This window comes from Palaemon carinicauda, chromosome 35 (genome assembly GCF_036898095.1).
Source record: "Palaemon carinicauda isolate YSFRI2023 chromosome 35, ASM3689809v2, whole genome shotgun sequence".
In the NCBI taxonomy this organism is placed as follows: domain Eukaryota; kingdom Metazoa; phylum Arthropoda; class Malacostraca; order Decapoda; family Palaemonidae; genus Palaemon; species Palaemon carinicauda.
Genome location: NC_090759.1, coordinates 27544907 through 27563399, shown reverse-complemented (window position 1 = coordinate 27563399; position 18493 = coordinate 27544907). Strand labels below are relative to the sequence as shown.

Sequence of the window (18493 nt, the reverse complement as noted above, 5' to 3'; positions counted from 1 at the left end):
AGAGGCAGAAGAGCATGCTAAAAATAGAAATGAAAGGCAAGCAATTGTGATCCAGTTCTGATAGGCCCTGCTGCTACCTCTGGTTGCCTTGGTGATTGCTGAGGTAGCAGCAGTGGTGGATTCAGCATATGAAGCTTCATTTGTGGGGGATAACAGGGGAGGGTGGGCTGTGGCACCCTAGGAGTACTAGCCAAACTCGGCTGAATCCCTCGTCAGGCTGGGAGGTGCTAAGAGAAAAAAAAGTTCCCCTTCTGTTGAAAAAATAATTTGTCGGCTACCCCCCGAAATTAGGGTAAGTACTGTACCTTGGTAGATAGATAAACATTTGTCACCCAAGTGTTTAAATAATGTTGCAAAATTCTAACCAAGTCTAGTGCTTTTATGACTAATTCTTCAATTTTGCTTGTATAATTTTATTTAGTCTTATTTTTTTCTTTTATTTTATATTTTTCTCTTTTTTTAGGCAATAAGTTTTGATTCTTTACAGTACTGTACGTCACTCGTGATCGATGACTTATTTAGATTTTATCTCGGATATTTTCAGATATCTGGAAAGATTTAGGAAAATGTTGGCAAAAGTATTCAAGCAACCTAAAATGGTAATTATTTCAATGTGAATACAAACCTTCGTCCTTTAGTAGGGGTAAGATTCAGGTGAAAGCTGGAAATGGCCAGTGAGGAATTATAGAGGTTCTGACATCCACCAACCAGTAGCCACTGGTGATATGGATCTGACAGCACTCAGCCAACTAAGACTATCTAGAAATTGGAAGTGCATGTGTTTGCCACTAAAGGCTCCCTGCGAGCGACCCACTTTTCGGAGCTTATTCCACCTGTGTTTTTCAACAGGAAATTCTACATGGTAAAGGGAGACCATCTTTTCCCTCTTCCCTTAGACCCTGACCCCAGGGGGATCAGCAGAAAGGCTCTCAAAACCTCCATCAATTTTCTTGGCCTTGGAGGCCATGAACATGTAGGCAGCAGCAATGTCAGCTTTACAAGGTTCCTCTTGGATCGACCACGGACCCAGAATGCTCTCATATTTCAGTATCTGAGAATCTTGAGGATCATAAGATATTCAAACAATATGAGCTTGTGTTTTCGGGTGCAAGGGCAGTTGAGTTTTTGGTACACCAGTATGCCTACCAATTGGTACCAAAATGCGGACGAAGTGTATGCAGTAGTGGAAAGTGGGAGAAGGTGAGTTGAGCTTCCTTCTTCAAGAGAGCTACCACCTTCAAGCAGCCTCCTACAATACCTGCTAAACGTTACAACTAACTCCTAAGGCAGCCGCTTAAGAGAGTGAGACAGACTGACATTGACTGAGCAGGGCCTGCCCTTTCTCCGCATACATCAAGGCAGACGAGGATGGGCAGAAGAGTACCACGGAGGTGGCAATTCCCCTATGTCACCACCTATGCTGGGATGTCTGTCAAGTCGATGGACAAGGTAGCAAGTCCACGGGGCAGAACCTTGGACAGGAGAGATCTTTCACATCTCATACTGCCTCTCGTTCACCAACTCTCATCCTCCTTTCACTCCAGCGTTGATTAGCCTCTTGTATTCTAGAAGCTCCTTCAGAGACCTCCTTCGGGAGGAGGTCAAGAGAATGATAGTCATAAAAGCAGTCAAGGAGGTCGTGACTTTTCTGGGTTTTTACAGCAACCTATTCCCCTTGTACAGAAGCTATCGGGAGGTTGGAGACCAGTCATCGACATGTCCCACCTGAACGACTTAGTTCTGAAAACAAAGTTCAAGATTGGGACCTCAAACGGTCCTCTGTCCGTAGACCTGAAGGACTTAAATTTCCAAATACCAATCTACAGGAAATAAAAGAAATACCTTTGGTTTGTCCTAGTCATGAGAAGGTTTCATTTTTGAGTAATCTGTTTCGGACTATCCACAGCCCTTCAAGTGTTCACGCTGGTTTCAGCCTTGGCTCACGTAATGGGAATAAGACTACTGTATTTTGATATCATGACGATTGGCTCCACTGGGATCTCCTATTTGAATTTTTTCAAGATCTGGGAATCCGGATAAATCCTAAGAAATCCGTTCTTACTCCATGTCAGAACTTTCTCTACTTTGGGATGAGCATAGACAAGGTCCAAGGCTGAGTTTTCCCATCACAGGACATGCTACAAATGTTGAAAAAGGTAGCAACATCCTTCTTGACATGAGAATCCCTCACAGCTAAGCACAGGCAAAGGCTGCTCAGACATCTGTCTTCCTTAGAATGTCTTGTCCCACATGGTAGGTTACACCTTCGTTCTGTGCTGTGGACTCTTGGTGACAGAGGTCCAGTCCTCCATATGCACTAGACAGGGTAACTCAGGAAGTTACAGAGGATGTCCTGTTGGGTGTAGAAGAAAAGCCTTACATGTTCATACCCTAGAGCTTATCCTGTTTTCTTATAACAACTCTTTAGCTTAACCTTTATTTCTTGATTTTGTTTAGTCTTTTTTTGTTAATAGTATTTAGAACATGATTAGGAAGGTATAGTTGCCTCTGTTGTTAAAGTACATTTATGTACCAAGTTTTCACCTAATAAGCTGTTGTCTTAGTTTATCACTATTATGGAGGAGTTTTCCATTTGTATGAAATGAACAATTTCTGCTGATTCCTCAAATAATTTGTCTTTACTCGTTCACCGGGCAAAGCTGAAACCCAATGTCTACACACAGGTCAAACGTTTAAGCGTTAAACCCTTGAGCTCAAAAAGTCAGTTGTTCTCCAGTACAGTCAGATATTACCATGAAGAGCAGCAGCATTAAAATTGGAATAAAGAAAATGGCACTGAACCATTAAAATTGCTAACTTGAAGTAGCAAGGGAAAACTAACAATTTTACATGAACTGCAAGATGGCTACAAATCAGACCTAAGAAACGGGATTATTATTAGCTAAGCGTCAACGCTAGTTGGACCCCAACAGGAAAAAATAGCCCAGCAAGGAAAGGAAATAACATTAAAATTGTTGTCATATATAAACTATGAAGAGAAGCTTGTGTTAGTCTGTTCAACATAAAACTATTGAGGGTCAGGCTGTACAACATAAAGAAATTCGCTGTGTTTGAACTTTCATCGATTCAACTCCCTGATCAGGAAGATCATTTCACAATTTGGTCTCCGCTGGAATAAAACTTCTAGAATATTATAGTTCTTGAGCCTTATGATGGAAAGACGACTATCAGAGTTAACTGTATAAAGAACTAACTGAATGAAGGCGTGAGCAGTCAGTCAGTCAGTCAGAGAGAGTCTCTCTCTCTCTCTCTCTCTCTCTCTGGATATACACTGTACAGAGAGATCTAGGACCAGCAGGGTGTAGAGATAGGTAGTGGCACGTTGTTCTAATGCGCGAAAAACCAAAACCGCGAATCAAAAAGCCGCAATTAACGAGGGCTGAATGTACTGCTCTTCTTATCTTTCTTTCTATTTGCCAAAAAAAAGAGAGAGAGAGATTTTCAACCCTAATTAATTTATGAACCACATCAAGAATGTGAAGCAAGTCCTTGAGCTTTGAGAAAGCGGGTCTATTATCCGATAAGATGAGTGAGAATAGGAGTAAAATATGATGTTAAACTCATCCTGACAAAGGTCTAAGCTGTTGCTAATTTCCCAAAGGCCAGGATATATTAATTTAAAGCACAGCAAGAGTTTGCTGTCATGATCAATTATTATCACTGTTGAATCACGTCTCCCTTATTTGATTGCTTGAAAAAACAAAACTTGTTGGTCAGAGAAAGCTAGAAACAGAATTTCAAGAAGCCAAAAAACCCCTTAGCTCTGCTGCAATGCTAGTACAGTATTTCCTCTGTCTCCATGAGCTTCCTTACACTGGACCACTGATGCAAGTAGCACAGCAATGGGGGCAGTACTCGAGCAAGATACAAACAACAGCCACTGACCACTAGCATCTTTCAGCAAAATAGAAATACTCCATTGTCGACAGAGAACTATCGGCAGGTCCACTGTGCTGTTCGGTATTTCTGGCATATGCTCGAAGGATAATAGTTCTTGGTACAAACGTACCATCAGCCTTTGATTTACAGCTTCATAAAAAAGGCAATTGTTGGCGGTTGCCATGTACTGTACTCCTGAATCATCAGATGTATGAAGGGCTCTTCCAGCAACATCGCAGATGCCCTTTCCAGAAACACCACTAATGCCATCCAATTCAGGATATTATACCATGAGATAGCAGCACACTAAAAGGGCACATACTTACAGTGCCTACGGTAGGAAAGTCCCGCCCGCTTTTAGAAGATTTAATTATAAATGGCTGCGAGACAAATACCCGACGTCCCCACCTGTTATTTTTCATAGGTATTGAAGAGGAAGGCTTTTAACCTCGCCCCTAATTTATCACTCCCCTCAGGCCCCTCCCCTGCTAGCATCCTAATGAGCGATAAATTTGATAAATTAGTAGGAACTACCGTAGAACGTACCAAATTTGCATACAGAAGTGCTGTGGAATGCCGAACTATCAGTATGTTGGCTGAAAGACTATAACCAGAATACATCAGTCTCTCTATTTGAAGTTGTCAATATTGTAAGAACCATTACCCAGCATCTCGCAGCAATATTCTGGTCACCAAAACATGACCTGTGGATTAACAAACACAAGACGATATCAGAGATATTTTTGTTTTTTCTAAGAATAATAGCATTTTATCTTTAAAATATATTCCAAACATTTACCACACATCTGGATTGTAATACTGTACCTTTATAGATGTATTTCCTGCTACACTTCTGCTCGTAAAGAGGGTGAATATTTCTTGCTACTCTTCACCTCGCAAAGAGGGCTTTGTCACATCTGTGCATAGCAAACTACAAAGACTTTTGTGGAAGCATTTTCAAAAAATTATTTTCTGTACTCCAATGGCAGCATACACTTTCAGGAATGGAATGAGACTGCACATATACTAGAATGACTGTCACACCTCGATATCGAATAACTGTCTATTGATGGAGCATAATTACTATAATTACTAGCTGAAGTTTTCCAACGTTATCATATGTGGCAGTGTGTGCCTTTTACCATTGATGGACTAAGAGATTCCTCTGTCTGTCTGTTCAAGGTCCATTCTCTGCAACTAGATATTTGTTTTGGGCAATTTATTTTCCAATCATACTTAAGAGCATATCAAAATTCCATCTTTACGTTCAACCTCCTAACATTTACTTCTTTGTTACACCCAGTTACAACTCAGTGCTAAATGACCTTCCATAAAAAAATAAAATAAATTCTTAACATACTGACAGATAAACAATAGTGTATCAAGAGTCATTTAACATATCGTAGGGAACACTTGACAATTGTATATCAACTATTGAACATAAATGATAAATATTACACAAGGGTTTCAAAATTCACCAGTACAGTATAACCAACCGTATCATCCCGTTCTTCCCTCTAACATAACTGTATGTACTATTCTACTTTATTCTTTTAATCTTTTCTATCAAGCCCCATAACTGTACAGTATTAGTTATATGAGAATGATTGCTTCAAGAGTTCTTTTAGAGGAGCCATATTCAAGAGACTGATACAGTACTGTGAAGTGAATTTTCAAGGCCTGGTGTAGATATGTTGTCTTTTCAATTAGTCACATTTACACTTAACCAATCTCACCAGTATTAGCTCTAAGATATGTAATAATTCTGAGAACACCCAAAATTAATTTTTAAGAAAATTAAGGCCAGAAATATTCAATATTATGTATAGGAATTTTTCTACCTAACTACAGTACATTCATTATGATGTATTTTTCATTTGTAGTTTTAGAATTTATGTAATTTGTGGAAAAAAAATCTATTGAATGATATGCATATATCTGTTAGCTTGAGCTGATTTAGACGAAAATGTTGTTCCTTTGGGATATCACTTTAATATTCAAATAGAGGTTATGCTATATTTTTTCTACTCTATTTGAAGATCAGATTTGACAAGCTGAGGGCTACTTTACAAATTTTGAAAGGAACTATGTCTTTGCAGGAGGAGTTTCCTCTACACACAGTTGATGATCCAGGAGTACAACAATTCCTTCTAGAAGGATCTCAGATTGCCAGCAATGGATGGTCACCTCATCCGTAAGAGCATTCATTCAACTATACAGTAAGATTAAATGTGGATTATTGGAAGTGTTTGGTCTTAAAAAGGATAGTTATTGGAAACTTCACGATGACTTTAGATCTGAAAATCATTAACAACTACTGGTTATATTGATATTGTAGGCTAGTATAGATTAGCTTAGTCATGTAGCACAACAGGTTAGCCATACATTAAGATATTTGCATGTTTCCATGAGTAATGACATGAAAGCAATGGTATAAAAGTATTGTAAAGTATATACATATTTATGACAGGTGTAGACTAGTTTTTATGCAGTATAGGGTCAATGTATGTCATTTTTTGTGTTGATCCATCTGATCATTTCATTTAAGACTGTATCGTTCATTGTGATGAGCATTACCACACAAGAGTGAGAAGGAGAGGTTTCCTCTAGTCAAAGATATAACAAGCTTTAAATATATATATACTGTAGAATTTGTTTTGCTGGCGTCACCTCAAATCAAATATATGGTAAGTTTGTCCCAAGCAGTATTTAGCAAAAAAAAATTGCAAATTGATAATGAATATATATGAATGGTATTGACAGTCTGCTTACACATTATGAAATACATGTGTGGTTATAGATATGGTCAGTGGAACTGCTGATAGCATCTTAGAAATATACTTGCTGTCAGGTGGTTAAGGTGTCCAAATATTTGTTTAGTTTAAAATTTTATATTTCATTGGTACTGTTAAGCTTTAAACATAGATTGTAGTGTACAGATGAAACAATTTATTTTCTTTATAATCAGATATTGGTTAAGTTTTACTTATTATTTTAGGGCCATAAGATTATTTATTATGTAAACAACTTTTAAGGGACTACTGATGTTAAATACTCATGTTTATTTTAGACAGATGCATTTATTTTATTGTATTATATACTGTATTGATAAATACAGTAATAAAAAGGATTAGTTGCTTTTGTAGTGTACATTTAGTATGTTTATGCTAGTGTGGATGAATTGAAGGTAATGTATGTCTGTTATTGCTGGTGATATATAATATACTGTACACATTAGTTTTTAAAAAGGTCATTCTTTAGAATACAAATCTGAATAAAAGTTATCACTTTTGTACATTTATTTTGTGATTTGACCCATGCGTTCCCAGTTTTCAATCAAAGCTCAGTTACTGCTGACTTACGTTATTAACTATCATTCAATTGTATGCTGAATACATTCAGTGTTCTGTTCTAGTCCTTGCCTTTCCTTTTAATGGACTTATTTGTTGGTGATGTACTTTTCAGGTAAAGTATTTTTTCAAATTTTTTTTCACTGTAAAGAAAACCTTCTATTGCAGTCCCAGAAATTAAATTTATTTAATTTTAACTTTGCATTTTCACTGCCCTATTATTTATCTATTTGACTTTATTAGCACATTAAAATCCTCCTTAAGTTTGCCAGCACTACAAAGTACTACAATGAATTTTTAATCACTAGTTTTTGAAGTGTCAAAGAAACATCCCTAGAGGCGGCAAGAAGAACTACATTGCAGGTCTCGAACATACAAAAGAGCAGTACACAAAGAACATCCAGGCATATAACGAAGATACCTTTGGGGATCCCTTTGGTGAAAGTATCGTGGAACTTAGTGAGGCCTTCTGGTCTCGATCAGCAAAATAAAAAAGAACGCTGGCACAGTCACAACTTTCATAGAAATGACCCGTAACAGAAAAAAAAAAACCTGGGCAACCATCGATCAAGTGAACTGGGAAAAAAAGGCCCCCCTACCTAAATTAGCTGCCGTAACCCACAACCAAGTACCACACCAACTGCTGCTGAACAGCAAGCCTCACAACAAAGAAAATGAGGCAGGAAAGGACCATATCCTAATCATGAGAGACAGTGACAACTTCCAACTGTTCACCTTAGAAGAAATTACTGCTACCATGAAAAATTTCAAATCTGGGAAAGTGGCCAGCCTAGATAACATAACAGAAATGATCTTACATTTCATAGACAAACCAAATGTATGGCTCCTGTTGCTATTCAATTCCTACTAAATCCCAAAGATTTGGAGAAAAATAACTATCCTTACTGTGTATCCTGTACAAATTATAAAAAAAAATGATCTTAGCCTGTATCCAAAAACTGTCAACAGACCAGATAGATCCTGCAGCAGTCAGGTATTAAACCCGACGCAATACATTGAGGACAGATTTAAGACTAAGCAAATCCCCTATGCAATCTTTATCGACCTTATGACGGCATAATATTATTATTATTAGTTAAGCCTCAACTCTAATAGGAAAAGCATGATACTATAAGCTCAAGGGCTCCAACAGGGAAAAATAGCCCGGTGAGGAGAGGAAATAAGGAAATAAATAAACTACTGTACAAGAAAAGTAATGACCATATTAGAATAATATTTTTTAAGAGGAGTAATACTAAAAGAACATCTTTCATACTTGAACTATAAAAAAAAGGCTTATATCAGCCTGTTTAACAAAAAAAAAATTATTTGTTGATTCAACTACCTGATTAGGAAGATCATCTCACAACTTGGTCACAGCTGGAATAAAACTTCCAGAGTACTGTGTAGTATTGAGCCTCATGATGGAGAAGGCCTGACTATTAGAATTAACTGCATGCCTAGTATTACGAACAGGATGGAACTGTTTGGGAAGATCTGAATCTAGAGGATGGTCAGAATTATAAAAAATCTTATGCAACATGCATAATGAACTAATTGAACGACGGTGGCAGAAATTAATATCTAGATCAGGAATATGACAAATTTGTAGATAATTTACATTTTTCCTAATGACACAAACCCTTAGCTATTTATTTAGGGGTATTACTTTCGGCGAAGCTTAAATGACGAGCTATTAAAATTTAGCGAGGGTTAACTACCCATTCCACTAGTTAGCTGGGGTAGCTTGCTACTGCTCCCGCTCACACACCGGTGATTAAGCTCACTTTGCTTGGAGGTAGGACTTGAAGAGGGATAGGGCAGTAGGGCAGGCGGGTAAGTTTATAAATAGCTAAATGTTTGTATCGTTAGAAAAGATACATATCTACAAATTTGTCATTTGTTCCGTAACTGGAATACAAACCTACGCTATTTACTTAGGGGTGACTCACCCATTAGGAAGGGTGGACGTCCCTGCCAATCTGGCTTTACCCGGGGGGTCCTTATCCGAGTATATATGTACCCAAAATAAGGAGTCCCTGCACCTCGTTAAAACCTTGCTATGCAAGGTTTGCGGCTGTGTGTTGAGATATTTAAAAGTGTGACCGTCCAAGGTAAAAGTTATTCTGAGTCTTTTGTAGGAAAAACTGTTGTAGCCAAGACCTTTCCATTACCATCTCGACAGGGTATGGGGACGCAACAGATCTTAATACTAGGTACACAAGGGAGCATGGTTTACCTGCAGTGGTTTGAGGTCAGCTTATGCACAGAACCCGGGATGCTGCTCTCCCCAAGAAAGGGGAGGATGAAGAAAAGAATAAGAGCCAGTCAATCCTTTTCACTCACGCAGACTAAAACCAGGTAACTGTGCCCTCAACCTTCTGGTACTAGTCCAATAACGAGCTTGAGGTATTATACCAGCTGTTGTGCAGCCACAACAGGGCCAATAGAAAACGTATCGAGCCTCTTGTGGGTCACGTCTTGCAGGTAGTGGACTGTGAAAATGTTCTGACGTTTCCATACCCAAGCCTGAAGAACTGCGTCACTGAGAAGTTCCTCTTGAATGCCAGGGACGTGACATCATGAGCTCTGGGGCGACATGAAGGAGGGGGGTCTGGATTCAGCGCATGGTCTATGACCTTGCAAATCCATGCTCAGATAGTGTTCTTGGTGACCCTCCTCTTGGTCTTCCCTGTCCTGACGAAGAGTGCACGCACACAGGGATAGGCTGCGACTGTTCTCTCAAGGTAGAGCCTCAAACTCCTCCCTGGGCAGAGTGAGAGATGATCAGGGTCATCTGTTACAGAACGAAGACTCGAAATCCGGAAGGAACCAAATCGAGGATCCGCTACTCCCGGGTTTTGAGTCTTGGCAACGAACTCAGGGATGAAGCTGAACGTTACCTCTCCCCATCCTCTTGAATGACCGATGTTGTATGAGTGACCATGAAGTTCACCGACTCGCTTGACCGAAGCCAAAGCTAGCAGGAACACAGTCTTTCAAGTTAGGTGGCGGTCTGTTGCCAGGCATAATGGTTCATAGGGAGGTCACTTTAGAGACCTCAAAACTCAAACCATGTTCCATGGGGGAGGTCTAACCAGACTGAGGACAGGTATGTTCATAACTCCGTACGAGTAAGGAAAGTTCTAGCAATGAAGAAGTGTCCATTCCGCTCAGTCTAAAGGCGAGGCTTAAGGCTGAGTGACAGCCGCATTTCTTCATGCAAATACACGAGGAACTCCGCTACTGCTGGAATAGAGGCATTGAAAGGAGAGATACCCCTTCCACAACCCCAGCCACAGAAGACTTTCCAGTTTGTCTGGTAGACTGCTGCTGATGACTTGCGCAGGTATCCAGACATATTGCTTGCAACTTGTTACGAAAATCCTCTCCGAGAGAGGAGATGCTGGGTAGTCTCCAGGCATGAAGTAGCAAAGCTACGGCTTTGTGGAATATGTTGGCATGTGGTTGTTTGAGTAGATTGTGTCGTGGAGGGAGTTCTCTTGGAGACTCCGTCAGGAGTTGCAGAAGGTCCAGAAACCATTCAGAGTGATGCCATAGCAGAGCTATGAGGGTCATTGAAAGGTTGACAGATGTTCTGGCCTTGTTGAGTACCCTCTTCATCAGACAGAATGGGGAAAAGCATAAATGTCAATGTTGTCCCACCACTATTGAAATGCATCTTTCCAGACAGCCTTGAGGTCTGGGAATGGGGAGCAGTACAAGAACCTGAAGTTCAGGGCCATTGCAAAGAGGTCTCCACTGTTGGAGAACTACACAAAGTCAGGACTTTGTTCGCTACTAGATGATCCAAAAACCACTCGGTACTCACTATCTGAGATATTCTGCTTAGGTTGTCGGCAAGCACATTTCTCTTACACAGAATGAAGCATGCCGATAGTGGTATCGAGTAAATCTCGGCCTATCTCAGTATCTCTACTGCTAGATGGGACAAGGGCTGCAAAAAAGTACCTCCTTGTTTGTTGATGTAAGCCACTACTGTGGGGTTGTCGCTCATCACCACCACTGAGTGGCCCGCCAGGAACTGTTGGAACTGTTGAAGGGCCAGAAAGACAGTCATTATCTCTAGGAGATTTATGTGGAGGTACTCTTCTGACTCTGACCAGAGGCCTGAAGTCATGTGGTGCAGCACGTGCCCCCCCCCCCCCCCCCCCAAGTGTCTGACAGCATCAAATGGGGGGGGGGGGGAGGATGAGAAGATCCACTACCTTTTGTAGAATCCTCGTCTGACACCCACCATTCGAGGTCCGTCTGTTCCGCTGATCCCATGGGGATCCGGATGTCCGGGGAATCGAGAGCCTGATTCCACCTGGACTTGAGTTGCCACTGGAGGGATCTCATCCTGAGCGACTGTTGGGAACTACACGGGCCAGCGATGAAAGGTGACCGAGGAGACGTACCCACGTCTGGGCTGGAAGCTCTTCTCGTCTGAGAGGGTCCTCCCTGCTTCCTACGCAAGGAGGACTTAAGGAGGTTTACCATGATCCCCAGACCTTGGCAAAACCTCAGAAGTTTGTCTCAATGTTGAAGAAGGGTTGACAACGAGTTTGCTAGGATTAGCCGTCATCCAGATAACGAAGGAGACGGATGCCAATCCTGTGTGCCCAAGATGACACTAGGGCAAACACTCTGGTGAAGACTTGAGGTGCTGGGGAAAGACCGTAGCACAGTACCCTGAACTGGTATTTCCTGTTGTCTAGGCTAAATCTTAAGTACTTCCTTGAAGACGGATAGATTGGGATCTGGAAGCACGCGTCCGTCCAGTGTGCACATGACGTCCTGTGGTCTTACCGCTAGTCTGACTGTCTGTGCTGTCTCCATGCTGAACAGAGTTTGTTTGACATACTTGTTCAGAGCTGAGAGGTAGATAACTAGTATCCAGCCTCCAGAAAGAGTCGACTGAAGATGCCTGGAGACCCGTCGACGACCTCCCGGAGAGCGCCCTTCTTCAACAGAGTCTGGACTTATGCCCAGAGGCCTGGCCCCTTTGCTGATCCCATCTCAAAGGAGTCTATTGACAATGGATTCCTGGTCAAGGGAGGGAGAGATGTTATGAACGGGACACGATAACCTAAACGAATCATGGAGATTGTCCAGGATTCGGCCCCAAGTTGCTTTCACCTGTCCGAGCAACTTTGTAAGCATCCTCCTACTGGTGGACAAGCAGGGGGAGTGCTTATCCTAGTGTTTGCGGCCTCGGCCGCTCCCTCTAGGATATTTTCCTCCCCTGGAGGACTTTGTACCTTTCCTGTCTGAGGAGCTGGTGGTTTATAGGGCTTGGATGTCAAAGCCCTATTGAGGAGGGAGTCCTGGTGCAACATCCTCCATCTTTCAGCAACATGTTCCATGTCCTTAGGCTCAAATAGATGGAATCCCTCTAGAGAGGAATTCCTGAGCACATTTGGGACTTGCTGGTTTTATCTCTCAGACACTGCGTCCTGATGTTTCAGAATGGTATTCACCCATAAGTTTTAAACTTGATAGGTGAAAAACTCAATCGTAGACATATTCCGGCCATATTGTTTAGCCAGATCGCTAACACGCACACCTCGCTCATGTTTTTTTCTATTATTTCTTGTTTTAGTTCTAATGAAAGCATTGACTTCCTCCTTTTCTCACCACTACTACTTCCTAAACTGAAACTAAGCTTTTTAGGACCCACGATTATACGTAAAATAAAAAATGAAACGTGAGAAAAGGAAGATAAAAAGCACTGTTAATAAAGGAGCGAATAGATAGAAAACAACCACACGATGCGCACGAGATAAGAGAACTGATCAAGGCGACGCTCGATTGGCGTCCCTCCGATGTGCTGCCGTCTACCGGCGTAAACAAGAAACTACGATCGAAGCTTCGAGAAAATTCTACGAGTAAGATCTACGTCGTATGTTGGAGCAAGACTAAGGGTGTCGAGACGAAAATCTGATCGAATTTTACTTCGTATGTTGGAAAATTCGTATGTAAAGACAATCGTATGTAGAGGTTCCACTGTATGTTGGAAATTCATACTACTGTATGTTATATACTGTAGTTTTCTAGCTGCTGTATTTGCTATACTGCAGGAATACTGGCTACTGTATACAGTGAACCCTCGTTTATCGCGGTAGATAGGTTCCAGTTGCGGCCGCGATAGGTGAAAATCCGCGAAGTAGTGACACCATATTTACCTATTTATTCAACATGTATATTCAGACTTTTAAAACCTTCCCTTGTACGTAGTTCTGTTAACAAACTACCCTTTAATGTACAGAACACTTAATGTATGTACTACAGTACCCTAAACTAAAACAGGCACAAATATTAAAGGTGATTTTATATCATGCATTTCCTAAACACGCTAAAAAGCACGATAAAAAATGGCAACCAATGTTTTGTTTACATTTATCTCTGATCATAATGAAGAAACAAACTGGAGGTAGAGCTTTACTTATTACCCAGACATATTTCCCATACTTTTCCCTTAGAACTACATCACATCTTCCTACTTTATATATGTATATATATATGTATATATATATATATGTATATATGTATATATGTATATATGTGTATATATGTATATATGTATATATATATATATATATATATATATATATATATATATATATATATATATATATATATGTGTGTTTGTGTGTGTATATATATATATTTATATGTATACACATATACATACCTACATATATACATAAATACATGCATACATATATATATATATATATATATATATATATATATATATATATATATATATATATATATATATATATATATATATATATATATATATATATATTACTGTATATATATGGGTTATGGAAAAAATCCGCGAAGTGGTGATTCCGCGATGGTCGAGCCGCGAAGTAGCGAGGGTTCACTGTACTCTTATACTGTACTTCTGCCGGTACACTACCGGGCTAGGCTAGTACCTGGCGGCACTAGTCGATAGAGCAAGAGAGAAAGAATGGAGAGAAGGACTACCGTATTATTAGAGTTTAGTGTAATAATTAGGGTTGTAAGGACTACTGCCTCTACTGCCTTCTTTCCAGAATGAGGATTCAAATGGAAGAGGAAGAAAATGTAATAATTCTAGTTTTCATCCAGCCACAATATCTGTTGCCGGGTGCACTGCCGGCTACAGGGTTGGTGGATGGCAGTCCAAGAAAGGACTGAAGAATACTCAAAGATGTAATGGGTCTCCCACCGGCAGCCGTCATGGCCGTCACGGCCTGCACAGCCGTCATGGCCGGCACAGTCGTCACGACCGGCACAGCCGTCATGGCCAGCTCAACCTTTCCTGGAGCCTTGCTTCCGTTAGGGGGGAAGGTCGAAGCAGCAATCTAGCCACCTTTGTAGGAGCCCGGCCGGCATCGTAATGAGCCCAGCAAGCAGGATGATGGTAGAATACCGGCCACAGGGGTTGTGACTAAAGGACAGAAGGGGGAAGGGAAAGGGTCTTATATTATGCACCTGCCGCCTGCTTCCGGCTGCAAATCAAGGAAACAGTTTCTTTGCCGGTGCCGTCTTTGGCGGCAAAGGAATAACGATTCCTTAGCCTAAGACATTGCCGGATAAGACTTGTCTTCTAGTCCACAAGGGAGAAAGTGGTGGCAATCGTACCACCACTTTTGGTTGTGGACTAGGGAAGCCGGGCTTCCTATGCCGGCAACGGTGTAACCGGCAGGGGAATGACTAATCCCTCATCGGTAGAGTTGCCGGCAACAAGACTGAATAATCTGAGTTACTGTCGTATTTCAAAGCCGGGATGCTCACTGGCAAAGAGGATGGACAAAAACACTATCTCAGTCAAGCCGGAGTACACTACTCTATGGCAAGATGAAAGATAGGGTTGCCGCCTTATAGCAGCACTCAAAGGGAAGGAAGGGTTTATCCTTATATCTCTAAGAGATGCGTATTGAATTATGATAGTAATTCTAGGAGATGTTCTATCCCTGATTGAATTAATAAAACGATACGAGAAGATAAAAGGGGAAAACGTTAGTAAAGTATACTAAAACACGTTAGGCTAGCCTAACCAGTGTCGGGATCTCGGCTACGCTATATCACCGAGGCCCTAACATATACTATCGAAACGTTTTAATAGAAGAGGAAATATTACATGTGTAATCTTATCTTTACTAGTATAATTTGCCTAAATAGCTAGAATTCATTATAGCTAAATACCGGGAACGTCGTACTACTAACTAGATAATGCATTTATGGCGTACGACAGCGGCCCAAAATGGCCACCTCTGGTGATGGCTCTACTCCACTAAACACATCTAAATTATGCTAATTTAACAGTGAGAAGGGAGCCAAAAATTATACACAGGAAAGATTAAATACTCAACTTTCCCAAGGATGAAGATGCTGGAGATTGCACTGTAATAATCCTTGTAATAGTAACAAAACCGAGAGCAGTTGGGAGAAACACCATGCTTAATTAGCTACTACAAAAGGAATAGTTTGCCGGGGTGGTACCGGGAGGGGATCCACCAGGTAACCTTGATAACGGCTCCCCTTCATTTTCGCCACTCTTCCCCCTCAAAGCGAAAACTATTCGGGGTGAAGATTGCTGTGTGTCTTATCAAGAAATACGTCCCCTGATATCATGCGATATCCTTAAGAGTTATATTAAGGATACTTGTGCCAGGAGTTAGAATTCTGGAGACCTATGGTCAATTCTCTGGGAGTATCACTGGAGCCAAATATCCCTTAGAAACTGCCTAAAGGAACCTTCCATCAGGACGACATGGCTGAGCCCAAAAAAGGATTCAACAACCCCAGATCTATATTCAGGAGATGGAATTGCAGCAAAGAGAGTAGTATCATCTTGATATGCAACACACTTGCTTTATAGGCCAAACCACATACTCAGTATCATGTATATATAGAAGGTAAAGTAATGGACTAAGAACACTACTGCTTCTTGAATGGGCAAAAGACATTGGCAAGGGGCATGACATTGATGCACGGTACTACTACTGCTCTGACTGATGTCAGCTGTCTTCACCCCAGTGAGACCTTGCCAGATCATTAAGCTGGTGTTGCATTCCCCCTGCACCGATGAGTTAACACAGGTAGCATACCTACCTAGGCAAAGCTCTGAGAGGCGACATGCCTATGGCACTAAGGTAATCTTAGATACCATAACGCAGCAACATATGCCTCCCTTAGTAAGCAACTAACTACCTGACCTTCATATTATATCAATACATCTCTACATAAAAAGTTTTTCCCCGTGAGTTCTGTGCACCAAAAGGCAAAATATATCTAAATGTGGATTTTTAATTATTTGAGCACCTTGGTGCAAATGGATGGCCATCAACATTCTTTGGTTGTTATTAATACTTGATATCAATTTGAATATCTACTGACTGAATGGTAATAGCAAATTCCAGAGATATAACCTACATCATTTGACACAAAATCCTCTTTTAATACAAATAATCTTTCTATAAATGAAGCCAATGTCCTATCATTTGGACCCTATTCATCAAACACAGCCAACAAACAAAGCCACAATATAAGCAATAGTTATCCCTACATTAAAGGGTCGTTTGCCTGATGCACCCTCTCCAATGACTTCGATCAAAGGCATCCTCTACACCACAACTCTTCTCTCCATATATTTCACCTTATCTCACCATCTAGTTCTCTGCCTCTCTCTTAATCTTCTCCCACTTACAGGTTCCTCCCAAGCCCTCCCCACCATCCATCCTTAACACGTGCTGGCCCCATCTCAATTGTGACACCTATCACAATCTTCACCACACCTGCCATTCTTATTTCATCATTTTCCAATCTTTCATTCAGTGATGCTCCCATAATTTACCTCCGCATTCTCATCTCTGTTCTTTCAAGCTTTGCTTCCTCTTTTCGTCTTAAGAGCCCAAGTTTCTCAGCCATATGTTAACACTGGTATTATTACTGTGCTATACACCTTGACTTTTACCTTGATTGGGATTTTCCTAGCACATACCACTCCTGCTACCTACCTCCCTGATTTGGCTAAGAATAGCAACTATTAAGCTAAGCATTCAAAAGAAGGATAGAAAGTCCCATGAACAAAAGCTAATCAAATGGTAATAAGAAATAAGAGTCCTAAGACCCAACAAGAGATTCACAAGCTGGTAGTAGTAGTATTTTAATTTTTGTCTGGTCTTATATACAAAATTCCTACGTCTGTGTCTTCAATAGCATATCAATATTGCCACAATACACATCCAAATCTGAGGAAGTGGTGGTGGTAATATCTAAAAGGTGGAAGAATGAAATGAAGAGGTCTGAAAATATACTTAAGCAAATTAAGCTAATGGAGACAGGACAGAAAGCACACTGGAAAGTATAATACATAAATATTCCCCTGCTACTGTTACTTACTTTCCCTTAACGTCTTAATAGCACCATTAGCAGATAACAATGACATTTCAGGTGATTAATGTACTTTTCCACTAGTCTTCATTAGATTAAGGTGACATTTTCATTGACAAGATCTTTCAGAAGATCTACTTTATAAATATGAAAACCTAACTATTTAATATTACCTTACTTGATCAGTTCCTCTCCAACAGTAAGTAAATTTCTTAATGCAATATGACATACAAGACATAGGTTTCTGTAGTGGAATACCTACCTCATTTTATTCATGTTGCAATATCATTCTGTCACCACTATTTTTCTTCACATTCTTCAATCCCTTATGATTTCAGAATCCTGTTAAAGAACATTGCAAATTGAAGATAAACTCAAGTCATCATTCCTAAGCTCTTTTACCAAAGCATATGAATACACCCTCCACAATCTGATTTCACTTCACATTTTTCATGCAAGCAAATGACATACAGAACCTGGAAAAAAAATAAAACTTACAGTATACAATTTAGTAATATTACGGTTGAGCGTCTTCAGTTGTTGCAGGGTATTGTTTATAGAAATTTATAGAGTTTAAAATTCCCTCACGGGACCTAACAAACAAGTTGGACGTGTTTAAACTTTAAAGTAGAGAGTACAGCAATGTTATATCATTAGCATTGGTGAAAAATGTAACTTCGTACGTAAGGATACTACTTCTCCCCAATGAGCACACCTACCATTAATTCTGTAATCATGTGAAAAAAAATATACAGAACTTTGTTTGCTGCTTTTACAATTCTGATGTCACCTTAAAGAAAGTTTGTCAAATAAAGCTTGTTGTGTGGATGGAGACTAACAGTATAAGG

At 40.3% G+C, this 18493-nt stretch overlaps 1 protein-coding gene across 3 annotated transcripts in view; it reads left to right on the top strand.

Moving 5' to 3' along the window:
* The window catches only part of prd1 (pruning defect 1), a 145249-nt gene extending 138062 nt beyond the window's left edge, over nucleotides 1-7187 (top strand). For all 3 annotated transcript variants that reach the window (XM_068358854.1, XM_068358855.1, XM_068358853.1), the window contains one exon: nucleotides 6000-7187. In XM_068358854.1, the coding sequence (XP_068214955.1) occupies nucleotides 6000-6098 (99 nt within the window). In that variant the 3' untranslated portion in view covers nucleotides 6099-7187. The remainder of the gene's footprint in view (nucleotides 1-5999) is intronic.
* The last annotated feature ends 11306 nt before the right edge of the window (nucleotides 7188-18493 follow it).